We start from the raw sequence: 18,331 nt of genomic DNA on the forward strand, positions 1-18,331 counted from the left end.
AGCATCCACACTATTTTGCCTTTTGTATAATGGCAGTTTAGTGGTTGTGTTCCTGGACTAGTAATCCAGAAAGCAAAAATTCGAATCCCACAATGATAGTTTGAGAAATTGAATCTGCATGTAAATATAGTATTAATAAGAGAAATTGATCGTGTACCGAATGACTAGTTTTGCCTCAAGTTCTGCATGCAAATATTAATTTGTCGTTGCTGTTAATCTTTATATTTTTCAAGTGGTTCTGGGAGGTTGTAGAAGCACTCACCCAAGAAGAATGTGTTTTATTATTACAGTTTGTCACTGGCAGGTAAGATATTCTGAGATTAAAATATTTGAACGGAATCCATAATGCATTTATTTGAAGACATTTAGATCTGATTTAATCAGCATTCTTGGTGCAAATTATTGCTGCCTGGCATTCATATTTCTCCATGTCAGAGTTGTTCAAGGTCCATTTTATTTAAATTACTGCTATGTGAACTTCAGTGTGATGGTTTTTGTTTTAAAATTACTTTCTGAAGCAGTTGTTTATGACCAAGAAATTGAGAGGCAGACACCATTGCATCTTTTAAGGAAAAGTGGATAAGCATTTAAATCAGAGTCATATGGACATGGAGAGATAGGGTAGTGAGATTAGTTTTGGATTACTCTAGCAAAGAGCTGACATAGACATGATGGGGTGAATGGTTTCCTTGTACGTTGTTAACTTCTATGTTTTTTCAATACCATATAGTACACTATAGCATGTGAAATGGGAAGAATGGTGGAAGCTCACTTATACCATTACTGTTGGATTGAATACAACAACCACTTGCATTTATTTAGCACCTTTAACATAGTAAGACACCTCAAAGTGCTTTTGTTTAATAAACAAAATAATTGTCACTGAGTAATGTAAGAAAATAGTAGGACAGATGACCATAAGCTTTGACAAAGCGAGAGGATTTATGGAGCACCCTAAAGAAGGAACTCTGCACTGGAGTGCTGCTTTGGGCTGCAATAGAGTGCTTAAGCTGGATTTTGGTGAGAGAGAAACTTTTAAGGGTTAATTTATATCTAAAGTCTAAGCTACCTTTAATTCAGCAACTGACTAAAAGTAGGTGAGCTTTAGTCCAGCTTTAAAACAGGGGTTATAAAGGCTGTGCTTGCAGCTAGTTAATTAAATAACTGGTTTAAACAGGTTTTCAGAAGCTAGATTCAGACAGCATAAAAGCAGGCCATCTACAGTGCTGCTTTGGGCTGCATTGGAGTGCTTAAGTAGGAGCTTGGTGAGGGAAAGAGGGATTCTTTGATTTTCTACCTTTCCTCAGAAAGAAGAGCGGTGAGTATTTCTCCTGTCCTTAATATTCTCTAAACGAGAAGAGGTAAATGTAAAGGGAGTAATTTAAGGGTAAGTCATGGGAAGGCAGTTCGGCCAAGTGGAATGCTCCCCCTGTGCGACGTGGGAAGTCGGGGATACTTCCAGTGTCCAGGGCGACCACTTGTGCAGGAAGTGCCGCCAGCTTCAACTACCCGAAATCCATGTTTCAGAGCTGGAGCTGCGGCTGGAGTCGCTTTGGAGCATCCGTAAAGATGGATAGCACGTACAGTGAGGTGGTCACACTGCAAGTAAAGAGTGCACAGGCAGAAAGGAAATGGGTGACTGCCAGACAGAGAGAAAGCACTAGGCAGGTAGTGCAGGAGTTCCCTGGGTCCATCTGCCCCTCTAACAGATTTTCTGTTTTGGATACTGCTGGGGGAAATGGTTTCTCAGGGGAATGCAGCAAGAGCCAAGTCTGAGGCACCACAAGTAGCTCAGTTGCACAGGGTGGGAAGGGATTAAAGAGTGGGAGAGCAATAGTGGTAGGGGATTCTAGCATAAGGGGAAGAGAAACATTTCTGTGGCTGCAGATGTGACGCTAGGATAATATGTTTCTTCTTTGGTGCCAGGGTCAAGGATATCACTGAGCGGCTGCAGGACATTCTGAAGGGAGAGCGTGAACAGCCAAAGGTCATGGTCCTTATTGGTAACTCTGACCATACTCTGAAAACAGAGTATCAGAAGCTAGGATATAAATTAAAAAACATGACTTCAAAGGTCTCAGGATTAATCTCAATTAGGATTAATCAGGATTAATCAAATCAAGTGCAGTGTGCTAGTGAGATCAGGAATAGGAGAAAAGACTAGATGAATGCGTGGCTGGAGAGATGGTGTAGGAGGGAGAGATTTAGACTCCTGAGGCGATGGGACCTGTATAAGCTGGACCGGGACCAATATCCTCACGGGTATTCACTAGTACTGTGGGGAGGATTTAAACTAGAGTGGCAGGGGATAGGAACTTGAGCGGGGAGACACGAGAGGGAAACAAAAATAGGAATGAAAGACACAAAAGTAGAAAGCAAAAGTGGAAGGCAGAGGAAACGAGGGCTATCAGCAAATAGGGGAAAAGTGCAAAAAAAGGGTAAAAATTGTTAAAAAGACAATCTAAAGGCACTGTATCTGAATACACGGAGCATTCACAATAAGGTAGATGAATTAACAGCTCAATTAGTTGTAAACGGGTACAATATAATTGTGATTACAGAGACATGGCTGCAGGGTGACCAAGGCTGGGAACTGAATATCCAGGGGTACTCTTATTATGAAGGACAGGCAAAAAGGAAAAGGAGGTGGGGTGGCGTTGTTAGTTAAGGATGAAATCAGTGCAATCGTGAGAGAGGATATTGTCTCAGAAAATCTAGATGTAGAATCAGTCTGGGTGGAGCTAAGAAGCAACAAGGGACAGAAAACATTAGTGGGAATTGTGTATAGGTCTCCAAACAGCAGTGGTAAGGTAGGGGACAACATTGAACATGAAATTAGAGATGCATGTAACAGAGGTGCGACAATAATGATGGGTGACTTTAATCTGCATGAAGACTGGGCAAACAAAATTAGCAATAATACTGTGGTGGATGAATTCCTGGCAGGTGTACGAGATGGCTTTTTTTTTAGACCAGTATGTTGAAGAACCAACTTAGGGAACAGTCTATCCTAGATTTGGTATTATGCAATGAGAACAGTTTAATTAATAATCTTGTGCGGGGTCCTTTAGGGAAAAGTGATCATAACATGATAGAATTATTCACTAGGATGGAAAGTGAAATAGTCCAATCTGAAACTAGGGTCCTAAATCTAAACAAAGGAAACTATGAAGGTATGAGGCGTGAGTTGGCTAAGATAGATTGGGGAACTTCATTAAAAGGCATGATGGTGGATAGGCAATAGCTAATACCTAAGGAACCAATGTATGCATTGCAACAGTTATACATTCCTTTCTGGCGCAAAAACACAACAGGAAAAGCAGCCCATCCGTGGCTAGCAAAATAAATTCAGGATAGTATTAAAGTAGCAAGCCTGAGGATTGGGAGCAGTTTAGATTTCAGCAAAGGTGGACCACGAAATTGATTAAGAGGGGAAAAATAGAATATGAGAGTAAACTTGCAAGGAACATAAAAGTGGACTGTAAAAGTTTCTACAAGTATGTAAAAAGAAAAAGATTAATGAAGACAAACATAGGCCCCTTACAGCCTGCAATGGGAGAACAAGGAAATGGCAGAGCAATTAAACTACTACTTTAGTTCTGTCTAAAGACACAAATAACTTCCCAGAAATGCTAGGGAACCAAGGGTCTAGTAAGACGGAGGAGCTGAAGGAAATTACGAGTACTAAAAAAATTTGTCCTGGAGAAATTAATGGGACTGAAAGCCAATAAATCCTCAGGGCCTGATAATCTACATGCCTGGGTACTAAGGGAGGTGGCCATGGAAATAGTGGATGCTTTGGTTGTCATCTTCCAAAATTCTGTCGATTCTGGAACAGTCCCAGCAGTTTGGAGGGTGGCAAATGTAACCCCACTATTAAAAAAAAAGGAGGGAGAAAACTAGGAATTACAGACTGGTTAGCCTAACATCAGTAGTAGGGAAAATGGTAGAGTCTATTATAAAGGATTTGATAACAGGGCACTTAGAAAAGATCAGCGGGATTAGACAAAGTCAACGTGGATTGGTTTGACAAACCTACTGGAGTTTTTTGAGGATGTAACTAGCAGAATAGATAAGGGAGAACCAGTGGATGTGGTGTATTTGGAATTTCAGAAAGGTCTTGATGAAGCCCCACGTAAGAGATTAGCGTGCAAAATTAAAGCACATGGAATTGGGGGTAATATGTTGGCATGGATTGAGAGTTGATTAAGAGACAGGAAACAGAGTAGGATCTTTTTCAGAGTGGCAGGCGGTGACGAGTGGGGTACCACTGGGATCAGGGCTTGGGCCTCAGCTATTCACAATATATATCAATGATTTGAATGAGGGAACCAAATGCAATGTCTCCAAGTTTGCTGACAACATGAAACTTGATGGGAATGAGAGTCAATGAGGATGTTAAGCGGCTCAAGGCAATTTAGACAGGTTGAGTGAGTGGGCAAATACATGGCAGATGCAGTATAACATAAGTGTGAAGTGATCCACTTTAGTAAGAAAACAGAATGTCAGAGTATTATTAAATGGTGATAGATTGGGAAATGTTGATGTACAAAGGGGCCTAGGTGTCCTTGTACACCAGTCACTGAAAGCAAGCATGCAGGTGCAGCATGCAGTTAAGAAGGCATGTGGTATGTTGGCCGCCTTTGCGAGAGAATTTGAGTACAGGAGCAAGGATGTCTTACTGCAGCTGTACAGGCCTTTGAGAGACCACATCTGGAGTATTGTGTGCAGCGTTGGCCTCCTTACCTAAGAAAGGATATGCTTGCCATAGAGGGAGCGCAGCGAAGATTCACCAGACTGATTCCTGGGAAGACAGGATTGTCGTATGAGGAGAGATTGGGTTGACTAGGCTTGTATTCACTAGAGTTTAGAAGGGGATTTCATTGAAACATTTAAAATTCGGACAGGGCTGGACAGACTGGATGCAAGGATGATGTTTCCTCTGGCTGGGGGACAGTCTAGAACAAGTGGCCATAGTCTCAGGATACAGGGTAGGTCATTTAGGACTGAGATAAGCAGAAACGTCTTCACTCAGAGGGAGTTGAACCTGTGGAATTCTCTACCACAGAGGGCTGTGGAGGGCAAGTTGCTGAATATATTTAAGAAGGAAATAGTTTTCTGGATTCTAAAGGCGTCAAGGAATATGGGGTGAGAGTGGGAGTATGGTGTTGAGTAGAGGACCAGCCATGATCATATTTAATGGCAGAGCAGGCTCGAAGGGCCAAATAGCCTACTACTTCTATTTTCTATGGGCTGAATTTTCTCCCCGTCGGGGGGGGTTGTTCAGGGGCAGGCTGGAGCGAGCGTGAACCCGATTGGCTCCCTCGATCGGGTGCACGCTGCCATTTTACGTGGGTGGGCCAATTAAGGCCCGCCTAGCATGACGAACACCGGGAAGCGCTGTGTGCACCCTGTGCAGGTGGTGGCGGGGCGAGGGGGGAGATTTCCTGAGTCAGGGCCTGCTCACGAAAGAGCGCAGAAGTTCTAAAAAATGTGATAAAGGAAGAAAAAAATTAAAAGACATGTCCCCTCTTGTGAAACTGTCACATGAGCTGGTACATGTCCATTAATTTTTTCAAAACATTTTATTTAATTAATGAACTCTTCATGAAACCTCATCCCGCCCGTGGATGAGGTTTCATGAAAAATACGAAGGCCGCCTGAGCTCTTCACCTGCCCGCCAACCTTAAGGTTGGACAGGCAGCATTCTTAACAGTTTTAATTACTTTGTTAATGGCCTTAATAGGACTTTGACAGTCCGGCGGGGGCGCAGATGACGCGGCTGCACGCCCACTGAACTGATAATCTAAATGACACGCGGAGACGGGATGCCGGCTTGATGTCACCGTGCGTCAGTTTACATGTCGGCGAGCGGGCCCCAACCCTGCTTGCCGACAGGAAAATTCTTCCCTATGTTTCTATGAAAGTGAAGTGGAGAGGTTTAGGGTTGGAAATCTAGTGTTTTTGGCCTCGGCAGCTAAAAGCATGGCAGCCAGTGTGGAGGGATTAAAAATCTGAACCCATAGGTCTTTTGTAAAATGCCCCAATTTACTAGTGCGGGAAAGAAGTCCCGTTGAAGATAAATTATTCGTAGCAACAAGACTAAAAGCCTAATTAAATTATGAACCTTTCACTGGATAAGGTAATGTCAGAAATATGAAGATTGTTGTATAAATTCAGAACTTTTTTTTTTATTCATTGTGGGATGTGGGCTTCGCTGGCTGGGTCAGCATTTATTGCCCATTCCTAGTTGCCCTTGAGAAGGTGGTGGTGAGCTGTCTAATTCAATCGCTGCAGCCCTGGTGGTGTAGTGGGTTTGCTTGGACTAAACTTCTTTTCACTGTGTCTTTAATGTTTTCTTGGACTGCTAAGGTGTTTGTCCTACCTGTTACTACTGACTTTGAGCCTGTTTCTGGAAATTGTAAGGATACAACTTGTATCCCTATTCACTAGTGGTGAGGATGATGAGAGTTGATGCTGTAAACCAAAGTGACATTTTTATTTTAATTTGAAGTACAATTGTAAAATCACTTATGACAATGATATGGTAATGTTAAGTTATTTATTGAAAATGTTGCTTAATTTCTATGTTTGTGTTCTCTAGCTCCAGAGTCCCTCATGGTGGCTTTGCATATCTCATGGGTGGCAGTGGGTTGCAGAAGTTCACAGTAGCTGCAGTACCATACACTTCAAACCTCTTACCAACATCCAGTACTTGGTATGTACAGTTCATATGTAAGACAAAACATAGTGAGCATGCGTTTTGTATAATTTGAAACAGTAAGGGCTTTCTTTAATCTGTTTAGCAGCTATACAAATGCCTCATGCAATTTCATAAAATGTGTTGCCATTCATGAGATTTCAGGCTTTTCTACACTATGAAAGGAAGATAAATGCTGACAACAGTATTAATGCATATGTGGTCAATTAGCATCACAAAGAAATGGCGTAATATTTTTGAAGTGTTCAAAATCCTGTGAAATTCTGCAGTCTGATTGCAAAAATCTCCTCAAAATATCAGTTAAGTCCACAAAAAAATAGATTGAGCTGTATTTGCATTTAGCTGGCAGTCTTACCACCTTTTTAATACATGGGATATGTACTTTCAAAGGCAAAGCATTTATTGCCCTTGTGGACTGTCACATGGTTAAAATAGTAAGCAGTAATTTACTTCAAATGGATACCAGAATAAAGAAATGTGCAGAAACTATTCATATTAATGGTATTTGCGGACTATTTGGCATCAGCAAATCTGATAAGACATGAAATGTTCTAAGCCCAGAGGTTTATTTTAGTTCAAGGCAGTGTTTTGGGGCATCGATCATGCTTTGTAATTAGATCTTACCAGTTGAGTTGGAGTTATGACCTTTTTTTTTTGAGATGCTTCCGGGAACTGCAGACAACTTTTGAATTTTATGCGTACATAATTGCCACCTGCTTTCATGAGTAGGGCTGCTGAGAAGGAATGGAATTTCTTTTAAAACATTCAACAGTAATAACCTTTTACTCTTGTTATGGACAAGAGGGGGTTTCTGATTTCTCCTCTCACCACTTGTCCGTAAACAGAAGGGTGTTTTGATTTTAATTTTTCCCTTTTTAAGCGGGTGGTGTATTTTCCCAACCACTCAGTTTTGGTGTGGTCCAATTTCTATTAATAACCTCACAGGAAACTTGAGATAGGGTAAACTCAGAGGGTTAGTTCATTTGCATACACTCAAGCATGGGAGGAGGGTAGCAATGTTGCCTTCTTTTCACTCATACAATAAACGAGGGGAATAGAGAAAGAAAGATTTACAGGGCAGAGACCACAGGGTAAAAAATTATTGTTTCATGTGAACCCAGAATCAAAGTTCAATGGTGTATCCCTTCACATGGGTCAGCAGGTTGAATGCTGCTTTGCAACCGCTTGCTAGCAGTAACATTGGGTGAGTCACCCTTCAACTTCCTTTCCATCTGAGGGACTACGTGGTCTTCAGGTAGCTTTTTGCTTTGGTAATGTCACAATTGGGATTTTGGGAATCCTGTGAAGGTAAAAGTGGAGATTTAATAGTGTTATTCAAAATCTTGATTTTTGATAGCGTACATAATGAGAAACTTTCTAGTGGGATAAGAATTGATAATTTGATTTAAGATAATGTATAAAGAACTAGAGGCAAGGTTTTTTTGTTACGCTATGAGCTATGTACATGCTAGACAGAGTTAAGTGCACAGCCAATGGATCAGATCAAAACTCTACAGTCCTGCCACATCCAACCGTGAATGGTTGTGGACAGTTAAACAATTAATAGGAAAAAGCGATACCTCAATGATGGCAGTGACCAGCACATGATTGGTAAAGACAAGGCTGAAGCATTTACAACCGTCTTCAGCTGCAACACTGGCCTTTACCTGACAATGTGGAAAATTACCAAGATGTGTCCTGTCCACAAAGAGCAGAACAAATCCAAACCAGCCGAATATTCTCCCCTCCCCCCACTGCTCCTCCCCAATCATCAGCAAAGTAAAGGAAGGTATCATCTACATTACTAGCAAGCGATACCTGCTCTCCAGTGCTCAATTTGGGTTCTGCCAGGCCCATTTAAGACCATAAGGCATAGGAGCAGAAATTAGGCCAATCGGCCCATCGAGTCTGCTCTGCCATTCAATCATGGCTGATAAGTTTCTCAACCCTATTCTCCTGCCTTCTCCCCGTAACCTTTGATCCCCTTACCAATCAAGAACCTATCTATCTCGGTCTTAAATATACTCAATGACCTGGCCTCCACAGTCTTCTGTGGCAATGAATTCCATAGATTCACCACTCTCTGGCTAAAGAAGTTTCTCCTCATCTCTGTTCTAAAAGGTCTTCCCTTTACTCCGAGGCTGTGCCCTCAGGTCCTAGTCTCTCCTACTAATGGAAACGTCTTCCCCACATCCACTCTATCCAGGCCTTTAGTATTCTGTAAGTTTCAATCAGATCCCCCCTCATCCTTCTAAACTCCATCGAGTATAGACCTGGAGTCCTCAAACGTTCCTCATATGTTAAGCCTTTCATTCCTGGGATCGTTCTTGTGAACCTCCTCTGGACCCTCTCCAGGACCAGCACATCCTTTCTGAGATACAGGGCCCAAAATTGCTCACAATATTCTAAATGTGGTCTGACCAGAGCCTTATAAAGCCTCAGCAGCACATCTCTACTTTTATATTCTAATCCCCTCGAATTAAATGCCAACATTGCATTTGCCTTCCTAACTACCGACTCCACCTGCAAGTTAACCTTAAGAGAATCCTGGACTAGGACTCCCAAGTCCCTTTGCACTCCAGATTTCTGAATTCTCTCCCCATTTAGAAAATAGTCTATGCCTCTATTCTTCCTACCAAAGTGCGTGACCTCACACTTCCCCACACTGTATTCCATCTGCCACTTCTTTGCCCATTCTCCTAACCTGTCCAAATCCTTCTGCAGCCTCCCTGCCTCCTCAATGCTACCTGTCCCTCCACCTATCTTTGTATCATCTGCAAACTTAGCCAGGATGCCCTCAGTTCCTTCATCTAGATCATTAATGTATAAAGTGCAAAGTTGTGGTCCCAACACTGACCCCTGCGGAACTCCACTAGTCACCGGCCGCCTTCCTGAGAAGGACCCCCTTATCTCCACTCTCTGCCTCCTGCCACACAGCCAATCTTCTATCCATGCTAATACCTTGCCTCTAACACCATGGGCTCTTATCTTACTGAGCAACTTACTGTGCGGCACCTTGTCAAAGGCCTTCTGGAAGTCCAAGTAGATAACATCCATTGGCTCTCCTTTGTCTAAACTACTTGTTACCTCCTCAAAGAATTCTAACAGTTGGTTTCGCACCACAGTACAACTTTCAACCAAACTGAATTCCAGTGGTGAGAGTGCCTTTAATATTGTATAATGTCCCAAGTTGTTGTGCAGAAGTGTATAATCGGACCAAATTTGACACCAAGCATACAAACTAGTACAATACCAAAATATTGCTGATATCGGAGATCGGAAATAAAAACAGAAAATTCTGGAAATGCTCAGCAGGTCAGACAACAATGTGGAGAGTGGAAAAAACAAAGTTAATGCTTCAGGCCGGTGACCTTTCATCAGAACTGGAAAAAGTTAAAGATGTACTAGCTTTTAACCAAATAGAAAAGCAGGCAAGGGTGGGAGAAAGGAGAGCAAAAGGGATAATCTCAGATTGGAAAGCAGGTGAGCTTACATTGCACCATTGTCCCTTTTGTCATTTAATCTGTGTCAGTTCTTAAGATCTTAAACTTCGATCAAATCTCCTGTTAACTTTTTACATTTCAAGAAATACAATTGCAGTTTGTGTTATCTCATACTTTAACTCTTGAAGTCCAGTATCATTCCATTAAATCTATGCTAAATTTCTTTCAAGGCCAATATATAATTTCTAAGGTGTCATTCCCAAACTGCTCACTGTGTTCCAAGTATGCTATAACCAGGACTTTGTACAGCAGAACTGCAGCACCCTTGTATCCTACTCCTCCGGTTATGTTTTCTGCACATGTTCATGACATTTAGCGATCTATAAACATGGATCCCAAGGACAGAATTTTACAGCCTCCTGCTGGCGTATTTTTTTATTCATTCAGAGGATGTGGGCTTTGTTGTTTAGGCCAGAATTTATTGCCCATCCCTAGTTGCCCTTGAGAAGGTGGTGGTAAGCTGCCTTCTTGAACCGCTGCAATCCATGTGGTGTAGCCACACCCACTATGCTGTTAGGAAGGGAATTCCAGGGTTTTTTCACGGCGATATATTTCCAAGTCAGGATGGTGAGTGTCTTGGAGGGGAACTTCCAGGTGGTGGTGTTCCCACCTGTCTGCTGCCCTTCTCCTTCTAGATGGTGGTTGTTGTGGGTTTGGAAGGTTTAAGGAGCCTTGGTGAATCCCTGCAGTGTATCTTGTAGATGGTACACACTGCTGGTACTGTACGTCAGTGGTGGAGGGATGTTTGTGGATGTGCTGTCAATGAAGTGGGCTGCTTTGCCCTGGATGGTGTCAAGCTTCTTGAGCATTGTGGGAGCTACACTCATCCAGGCAAGTGGAGAGTATTCCATCACACTCCTGACTTGTGCCTTGTAGGTGGTGGAGCCAGGAGGTGGGATACTCGTAGCAGGATTCCTAGCTTTTGACCTGCTCTTGTAGCCACAGTATTTATATGGCTAGTCTAGTTTAGTTTCTGGACAATGGTAACCCCCAGGGCGTGATAGTGGGGGATTCAGTGTTGGTAACGCCATTGAACGTCCAGGGGTGATGGTTAGATTCTCTCTGGTTGCAGATGGTCATCGCTGGACACCTGAGTGGCACTTGTCACTTGTCAGCCCAAACCTGGATATTGTCCAGGTCCTGCTGCATTTGGACATGGACTGCTTCAGTAACTGAGGAGTTGCAAATGGTGATGAACATTCATCAATGAACATCAACATGAACATCCCCACTCTGACTTTATGATGGAAGGAAGGCCATTAATAAAGCAGCTGAAGATGATTGGGCCGAGGACACTACCCTGAGGAACTCCTGCAGTGATGTCCTGGAGTTGCGATGATTGACCTCCAACAATCACAACCACCTTTATGACTCCAACCAGTGGAGAGTCTTCCCCCCCGATTCCCATTGACTCCGGTTTTGCTGGAGCTCTTTGATGCCACACTCAGTCAAATGTGGCCTTGATGTCAAGGGCAGTCACTCTGATCTCACCTTGGGAGTTCAGTTCTTTTGTCCATGTTTGAACCAAGGCTGTAATGAGGTCAGGAGCTGAGTGATCCTGGTGGAACCCAAACTGGGCGTCAGTGAGCAAGCTATTGCTAAGCAAGCGCTGCTTGATAGCACTGCTGCTGACCCTTCCATTACTTTACTGATGATTGGGAGTAGACTGATTGGGTAGTAATTGGCCAGGTTGGATTTGTCTTGTTTTCAGGCAGGTGGGGGTTAGTGAAACCCCTCTTATGGCCTTCCTGCCATCCTCTTGCCTTCCCCCGACCTGTCTGTAATTTTTTGGTGGGTGCGCGAGGCCTATGGCAACCTGTCGGCCCTTGCCTGAATTGAGGTCATTAAGTGGTCACTTATTGGCTACATTAGGGTGGCCTTCTGTCTGGCCTTGATTTTGATGCTGGCAGGAGGAGTTCAGGGTGGGGAAACTCTTCGGGTGGGAAGATACGGGGTGCAGAACGGTGGGTGCCTTCCTTATTGGTTCCCTTTCGACATTTCCCCACCAAATCCTTGCAGTGGTCCTGAACTCTGGGACTTCGAATCTGGAGAATGCTTGTAGTTCAGTGTTGGTCACCTCTGCTGGTGGCACTGCTGGGACTACAGAGCTGTCAGCCAATCAGATTGACCAGCAGATCTCTGAGGCTGGGCTTCCACCTCAGTGAGGGGTGAAAGCCCTATCTCCAGCCAATTTATGCTCCTCGGAGTGTTAATTGACTGCGGGACTGCTGTGTTCCCCGCTGATTGTTTGGGGTTTCCGAAAACTCCTGCCCTAAGTCCTTTTGGACCTCCACTGTTCCTAGTTTTTCACCATTTAGAAAATACCCTATTTTGTAATTTTTTAGGTCCAAAGTGGATGACTTCACATTTGCATTGAAATCCTTTGCCACAGTTTTGCCCATTCAATTAAATTTTTGTTACGACCAGGCCAGGAGGAGGGAACTGACTCCTCTTTGTCTTACTCCTGGTTGGTTATTACAGAGAGTTTGAATTTAAAAAGGTGATATTGCCAGTTCAACATATATACCTAACGATGTGTAGCTCAGTTTTCAAAATAAGCCAGTCAGGTTCCCTAAGCTAAAAATAAAGAGTTAGTTTGATTACTAAAACTTAATCAGGTAAAGATGCAGAAATTATGAACGAAAGGTTTAAAATGTACAAATATGTCCAACTACCCATTAATGCAGTAACAACACATTCAACCACCCACAATTATGCAAAAAAAGAAATAAAACTCTGCATAATATCAGATTTTAAAACTTGGCCAAGTAAAAAGTAAAGTCACAAAAAAATTGTCCGAATCCTTTTTTGCAGCTGAAGGGCCACTTTTCCACAGTAGCTGCTGGTACTTGGATTTCTCACTTGAGCAGTGGCTGATCATTCTATTTTCTCTTGGAGACAGTGGTTTGATTCGGACTCATCCATTAAGAACTCTCGATTTGCTCAGCTTTGAGAGAGGTTTCAGAGAAAGAGAGATGGGGTAAGGCAGTTTCTCTAACGGTTCAAATCCAGTATTTTTTTTACACCCAAATTAAAAAAAGGTCCGAGAATGAGAGGGCACGGATTTAAAGTGAGTTACAAAAGAAGCAAATATGAGAAAAAACTTTTTCACGTATTGAGTGGTTGGGGTCTAGAATGCATTGCTGGGAAGTGTGGTGGAGGCAGGTTCAATTGAGGCATTCAGAAGGGCATTATGCAATTATTTAAATAGAAACAATGTGCTCACTTACAGATGAAAGGCAGGAAAATGACACTGAGCCGTAACATTCATTTGGAGAGCCAGTGCAGACATGGGTTGAATAGCCTCCATTTGCACAGTAACAATTCTGTGATTCTGATTCTGAAGAACTGGGTCATGTGACCTCTGTGGTTTCAATCTGGGTTTATCTTAGCAACTACCTCTCAGAGCTCCATGTACTGTCTTCATAAAGCAACTTATGTCCTTTGGAAATGCAACAAAGCAGCTGTTGTAGGCCGGTATCCTTTGCTTATCAAAAGTGTCTTTTCAAGTTCTCTCTCTCTCTCTCTCTCTATTGGAGATATATATCCAGCTGATAATTTAATATTTTATCAAACACATCTTCTTGACACTAATATCTCTTTGTAATTTCATACTTCCCTTTATAGAGTTAATGTTGCCAATCATTATCATCAGCAAACTTAGATATGTGGCTTTCTATTCCATCATCTAAGTTGTTGGCAAATATTCTGAATCCTTGAGGCCTCAAAACATTGTTGCAGGACACCATCAATAGCACCCTATCCAACAGGAGTACGTGCTTATTATCCTTTTTTTTCATTTGTTCATGGGATGTGAGCATCACTGCCAAAGCCAGCATTTGTTTCCGGTCTCTAATTGCCCTTGGGAAAGTGGTGGTGAACTGCTGTCTTGAACTACTGCAGTCCATGTGTAAGTATACTAACCATGCTGTTATGAAGACAGTTTCAAGTTTTTGACCCAGTGACAGTGAAGGAACAGCGATAAAGTTCCAAGTCAGGATGGTGCATTACTTGGAGGGGAGCTTGTAGGTGGCAGTGTTCCCATGCATTTGCTGACCTTGTCCTTCTGCACTCATCCACAAAAGTGGAGTGTATTCCATTACAACCCTGACTTGTGCCTTGTAGATGGTGGACAGGCTTTAGGAGTCAGGCAGTGAGTTGGTCGCAGCAGATTCCTGGCCTCTGACCTGCTCTTGTAGCCAGTCTTTATATGGCTGTTTCAAGTTCAGTTTCTGGTCAGTGATAACCCTAGTATGTTGATTGAGGGGGATTCAACAATGGTAATGTTGTTGAAGTCGAGATCTTTTATTAAAAAATATGTATTCTTTCATGGAATGTGAGCATTGCTGGCAAGGCCAGCATTTATTGCCCATCCCTAATAATGGTGGTGAAGCTGCCTTCTTGAACCACTGGAGTCCGTCATGTGTGGGTACACCAAAATGCTGCCAGGAATGAAGTTCTCTCTAGTTAGGCTCTCTCTCGAAATGATTTTGTAAATGATTTGTTTAATGTATTTCCTGCCACACAGTGAATTTCCTAACCAGGTCAATAATGTGCCTTCAGTTCCATGAGCTTCTCTTCAGCTGACAGCCTTTTATGAGGGACTTTATCGCACATTCTGAAAATTTGTATAAATTTTAAAAAATGCCTTTCACAACCTGAAGACACCAGAAAATGCTTTACACTTCACATGTACTTTGTTGGCTGTAAACACTGTTGTAATGAAGGTAATGCAGCAACCCAACATCTAGAGACATTTCTTTGTCCAGTCATTGAATAAGTCAGAAATTCACTGACAAAGTGTTTATAAATTGTGTATTAAGGATGCTAAAGGAGAATTGACCAAGTTGATCAAGGTACCTTGGTCACCGAGCCAAAAATTCCAAATATTGGAGGACACAAATATTCTACATAAATTACTTGGATGCTGAATAAGAAGCTCATTAGAAGAGACCAAGATTTGCATAATATTCAGATTGGTGGTGTAGTTGAACAGACAAATGGCAAATTAATTTCATTATTGGCAAAGTATGTCAGTTTGGGCAAAAAGTATGCAAGATAAGTATTAGAAATGAGCCTGGGAATTCTAGAAAATATGTTGCCTTCAGCGTTCAGACAACGTAGTGAAACAATTAAGCAAATAGAGCAAAATTTTTTTGCAGTTATGCTAAAACTTGAAACAGCCCTAGTCAGAATACATAATGTAGTGTTTGTTTCTGGTAAGCACGAAACAGAAAGGATGTACAAAAATTAAAGAGGGTGTCAAGCAGGTTAGCGAGAATGGTACTGGTGGGAGGTTAGCTGGAAACCTTTTCTTCAAAAGACAATAAATGTGGATGGAGCAAGTTACCAGAGGTATAAATGGCTTTAAGAAACCACTATTTCATTTGTTTCTGTAGAGGGAAGATACAAATATTTGCGGTCTATTAAAAATACTTGGGGTTTAATTGTGTTTTCCTGGGTTTTAAAGATGATTCATTTGGAGAAGTGTTTCTTTTTTAATAACATTTATGGCGGCTGGCTCATTTTATGGCTTGAATCCCCTCACTTAAATGCTATAATGTTATTAGAACTCTGTAACATGAGCACATAGTATATCCGTTTATTTCATCTGTATATTCCACAAATTCACATGCTTGTATACTATTATGTTTGAGTAGATTAATGGGTATAAATGAGTTTTTTTGATACAGATTAATGTAATGTGGCTTGTAATACTTTAAAAATATATATTTCAGCATCAACATGTTAAAATTGCCAGAATACCCCAGCAAAGAGAACCTGAAGGATCGAATTCTTGTTGCATTGCACTGTGGCAGCTATGGGTACACCATGGCATAAATATGTCTGAAAACTTGAAAGTGGCACCTGAAAAGACCTTCACTCCTTAATACTGTTTAATAATGCTTCTGATTTTTAAGTGCTCTCTCCAGATTCATATGCACATTTGTGTTGTAGCACATCTGTATAAGCATGGCATGCATTGCCTATGTCAAGCATTTGCATTTAAAATCATTATGTTTTCATGTAACTAATCACGTACTTGTGATAAAGTATAGGAATTTGCAAACTGCTGCACGATGTGAAAACATGTGATATTCTGAAATGGAAAATGCCATGTATGCGGGTGTACTCTCTGTACGTTTGAATCGATAGCTGGGGTGTATAAGTTCTATTGCCAAGCTTCATATATTTATGGTGAGGGGAGGGAAAGAGGAGAAACCAGTTGTTCTCCAATGCCAAGATCTCATAATTTTTTTGTAACATGGGGAACATTTTATATTTTTTGTGAAGATGTAAATGTTTAGTTTATTACTCACTTAATAATTTAACATCACTGAAATGGAGGACATTCAGTAGAAAGGGCAGAATATATTGTATTGCCTGCCCTAACAGCCAAATTATTTTGCAGAATTTCTGCAATGCAATATTAGCTAGTTTAAAAAGATTAATGTTTCATATGAAGGTATTTGTATATTGTGAAAATTATGCACTGTATATATTGCTTGAAGTCCTGTATATTTGTATTTGTAGAGTATGATGCAGCTGCTTATGTATCTCTGTTGTGCATGTCTTTTTAAAAAAAAAACTATTAAATTTTTTAGAATTAATTCTTTTTTTCTTTTACGTTTAATGTAAGAGGGATAATATTGTGACAGCAGTACATTAGTCATCAATTGAGTGGCTTCTACTCTGGACTCTCCTTCGCAACTTATTTTCTCCTCCGTCTTTTGTAATCATGAGGACAGGTCATACAAGATTTAGTAATGACCCAGATTTGGCTGATTAGATTACTACCTAATCATAATTGAATTCAATGGAAGGCTTGGAAAGAGAAACATAACACCATTACTATGATTCTAGATTTTGTTAAGGCTAATTTTAATGGAATGAGACTGATGACAGAAAATGGGGAAAAACTGCAACCTGGCAAAACTACAGATGAGCAGTGGGACTTAATACGAGACCAGTATATACCCCTAATGGGCAAGAGCTCTCCTTACCAAATAAAGCAATCATGGTCAACAAAAGAGGTGAGAGATAATATAAAATTAAAGGAAAGAGCATACAAAAGTACACGGAATAGTGGAAATCCAAGGGACTAGGGGAGATATAGAGAACAGCCAAGGAAGTAAAAAAAAATCTAAGTGCAAAAAGGAATATAACAAAGAACCTTGAAGAATATCAGTTGTATAATTATATTAGAAGAACAATGGTAGTTGAATAATCACTTTGTACGAGTCTTCACAGAAGAGGATGATATAATTGATATTCCAGGGAAATTAATAATAAATCAGTAACTCACTAAAATAAAAGAAGCTAGAAAAACAGTATTAGAAAAAAATACTGGTACTAAAGACTGACAAATCCCCAGGACCTGGTGCCTTCCACAATAGGATTATAAAGGAAGTAGGTAAGGAAATTGCAGATATTTCAGCCATAACCCGCCAAAGCATGCTTGATTCAGAAGCTGTCCCTTTAGATAGGAAAATTGCAAATATAATTTCATTATTTAAGAAAGGTGAGAGAGAAAAACCAGGATGTTATTGGAATCTAAGAAGAAAATTACTAAGCAATGAGAGAAATTTGAGCTGATTAGAAATATCTAATAAGGATTTGTAAAAGGTAGGACACGTCTAACAAAACTGAGGTTTTTTTTTCAGAAAGTAACAAAAGCAGCAGAGAAGAGAAAGTCTATGGTTGTTTATATGACTTAAGACATTTGATTAGGTTCCAAGTGAAGTTTTTAGCTCACATGAAAACCCAAGGAATTGAATGCAAATTATTGACCTGGTTGGGCAGTAAAAGGCATAGAGATGGGATAATGGATAATGTACTCAATTAAAAAGTTGTGACACATGTCCTATAAAGATCTGTGCTTGGATCTCAAATATTCATTCTACTTATTAACGATTTATATATAACAATAGTGTCATATACAAGTAAACTGATAGTGTACTTGGCGGACTAAGTAAGGAATGTTGACAGGAGCATAAAATTAGAGATATTGATCGATTCAGTGGGCAAAACTGCCATATTGGTTTCAATGCAGGTAAGTGGGAGGCCATCCACGTTGGACCATATGTGTCTGCAAAATCCTGCAAAT

General features: G+C 41.1%; 1 protein-coding gene across 5 annotated transcripts in view; it reads left to right on the forward strand.

The window, feature by feature from the left end:
* The window catches only part of hace1 (HECT domain and ankyrin repeat containing E3 ubiquitin protein ligase 1), a 90,712-nt gene extending 73,877 nt beyond the window's left edge, over positions 1–16,835 (forward strand). For 4 of the 5 annotated variants that reach the window (XM_041188071.1, XM_041188070.1, XM_041188072.1 and 1 more), the window contains 3 exons: positions 234–304; positions 6,605–6,718; positions 15,963–16,835. In XM_041188071.1, coding sequence (XP_041044005.1) covers positions 234–304; positions 6,605–6,718; positions 15,963–16,065 — 288 coding nt within the window. In that variant the 3' untranslated portion in view covers positions 16,066–16,835. Of the gene's footprint in view, positions 1–233; positions 305–6,604; positions 6,719–13,038; positions 13,148–15,962 lie in introns of those variants that run through there. The other variant, XM_041188073.1, reaches the window with a different exon arrangement.
* The last annotated feature ends 1,496 nt before the right edge of the window (positions 16,836–18,331 follow it).

The sequence above is a fragment of the Carcharodon carcharias genome, chromosome 5, assembly GCF_017639515.1.
Source record: "Carcharodon carcharias isolate sCarCar2 chromosome 5, sCarCar2.pri, whole genome shotgun sequence".
Lineage (NCBI taxonomy): Eukaryota > Metazoa > Chordata > Chondrichthyes > Lamniformes > Lamnidae > Carcharodon > Carcharodon carcharias.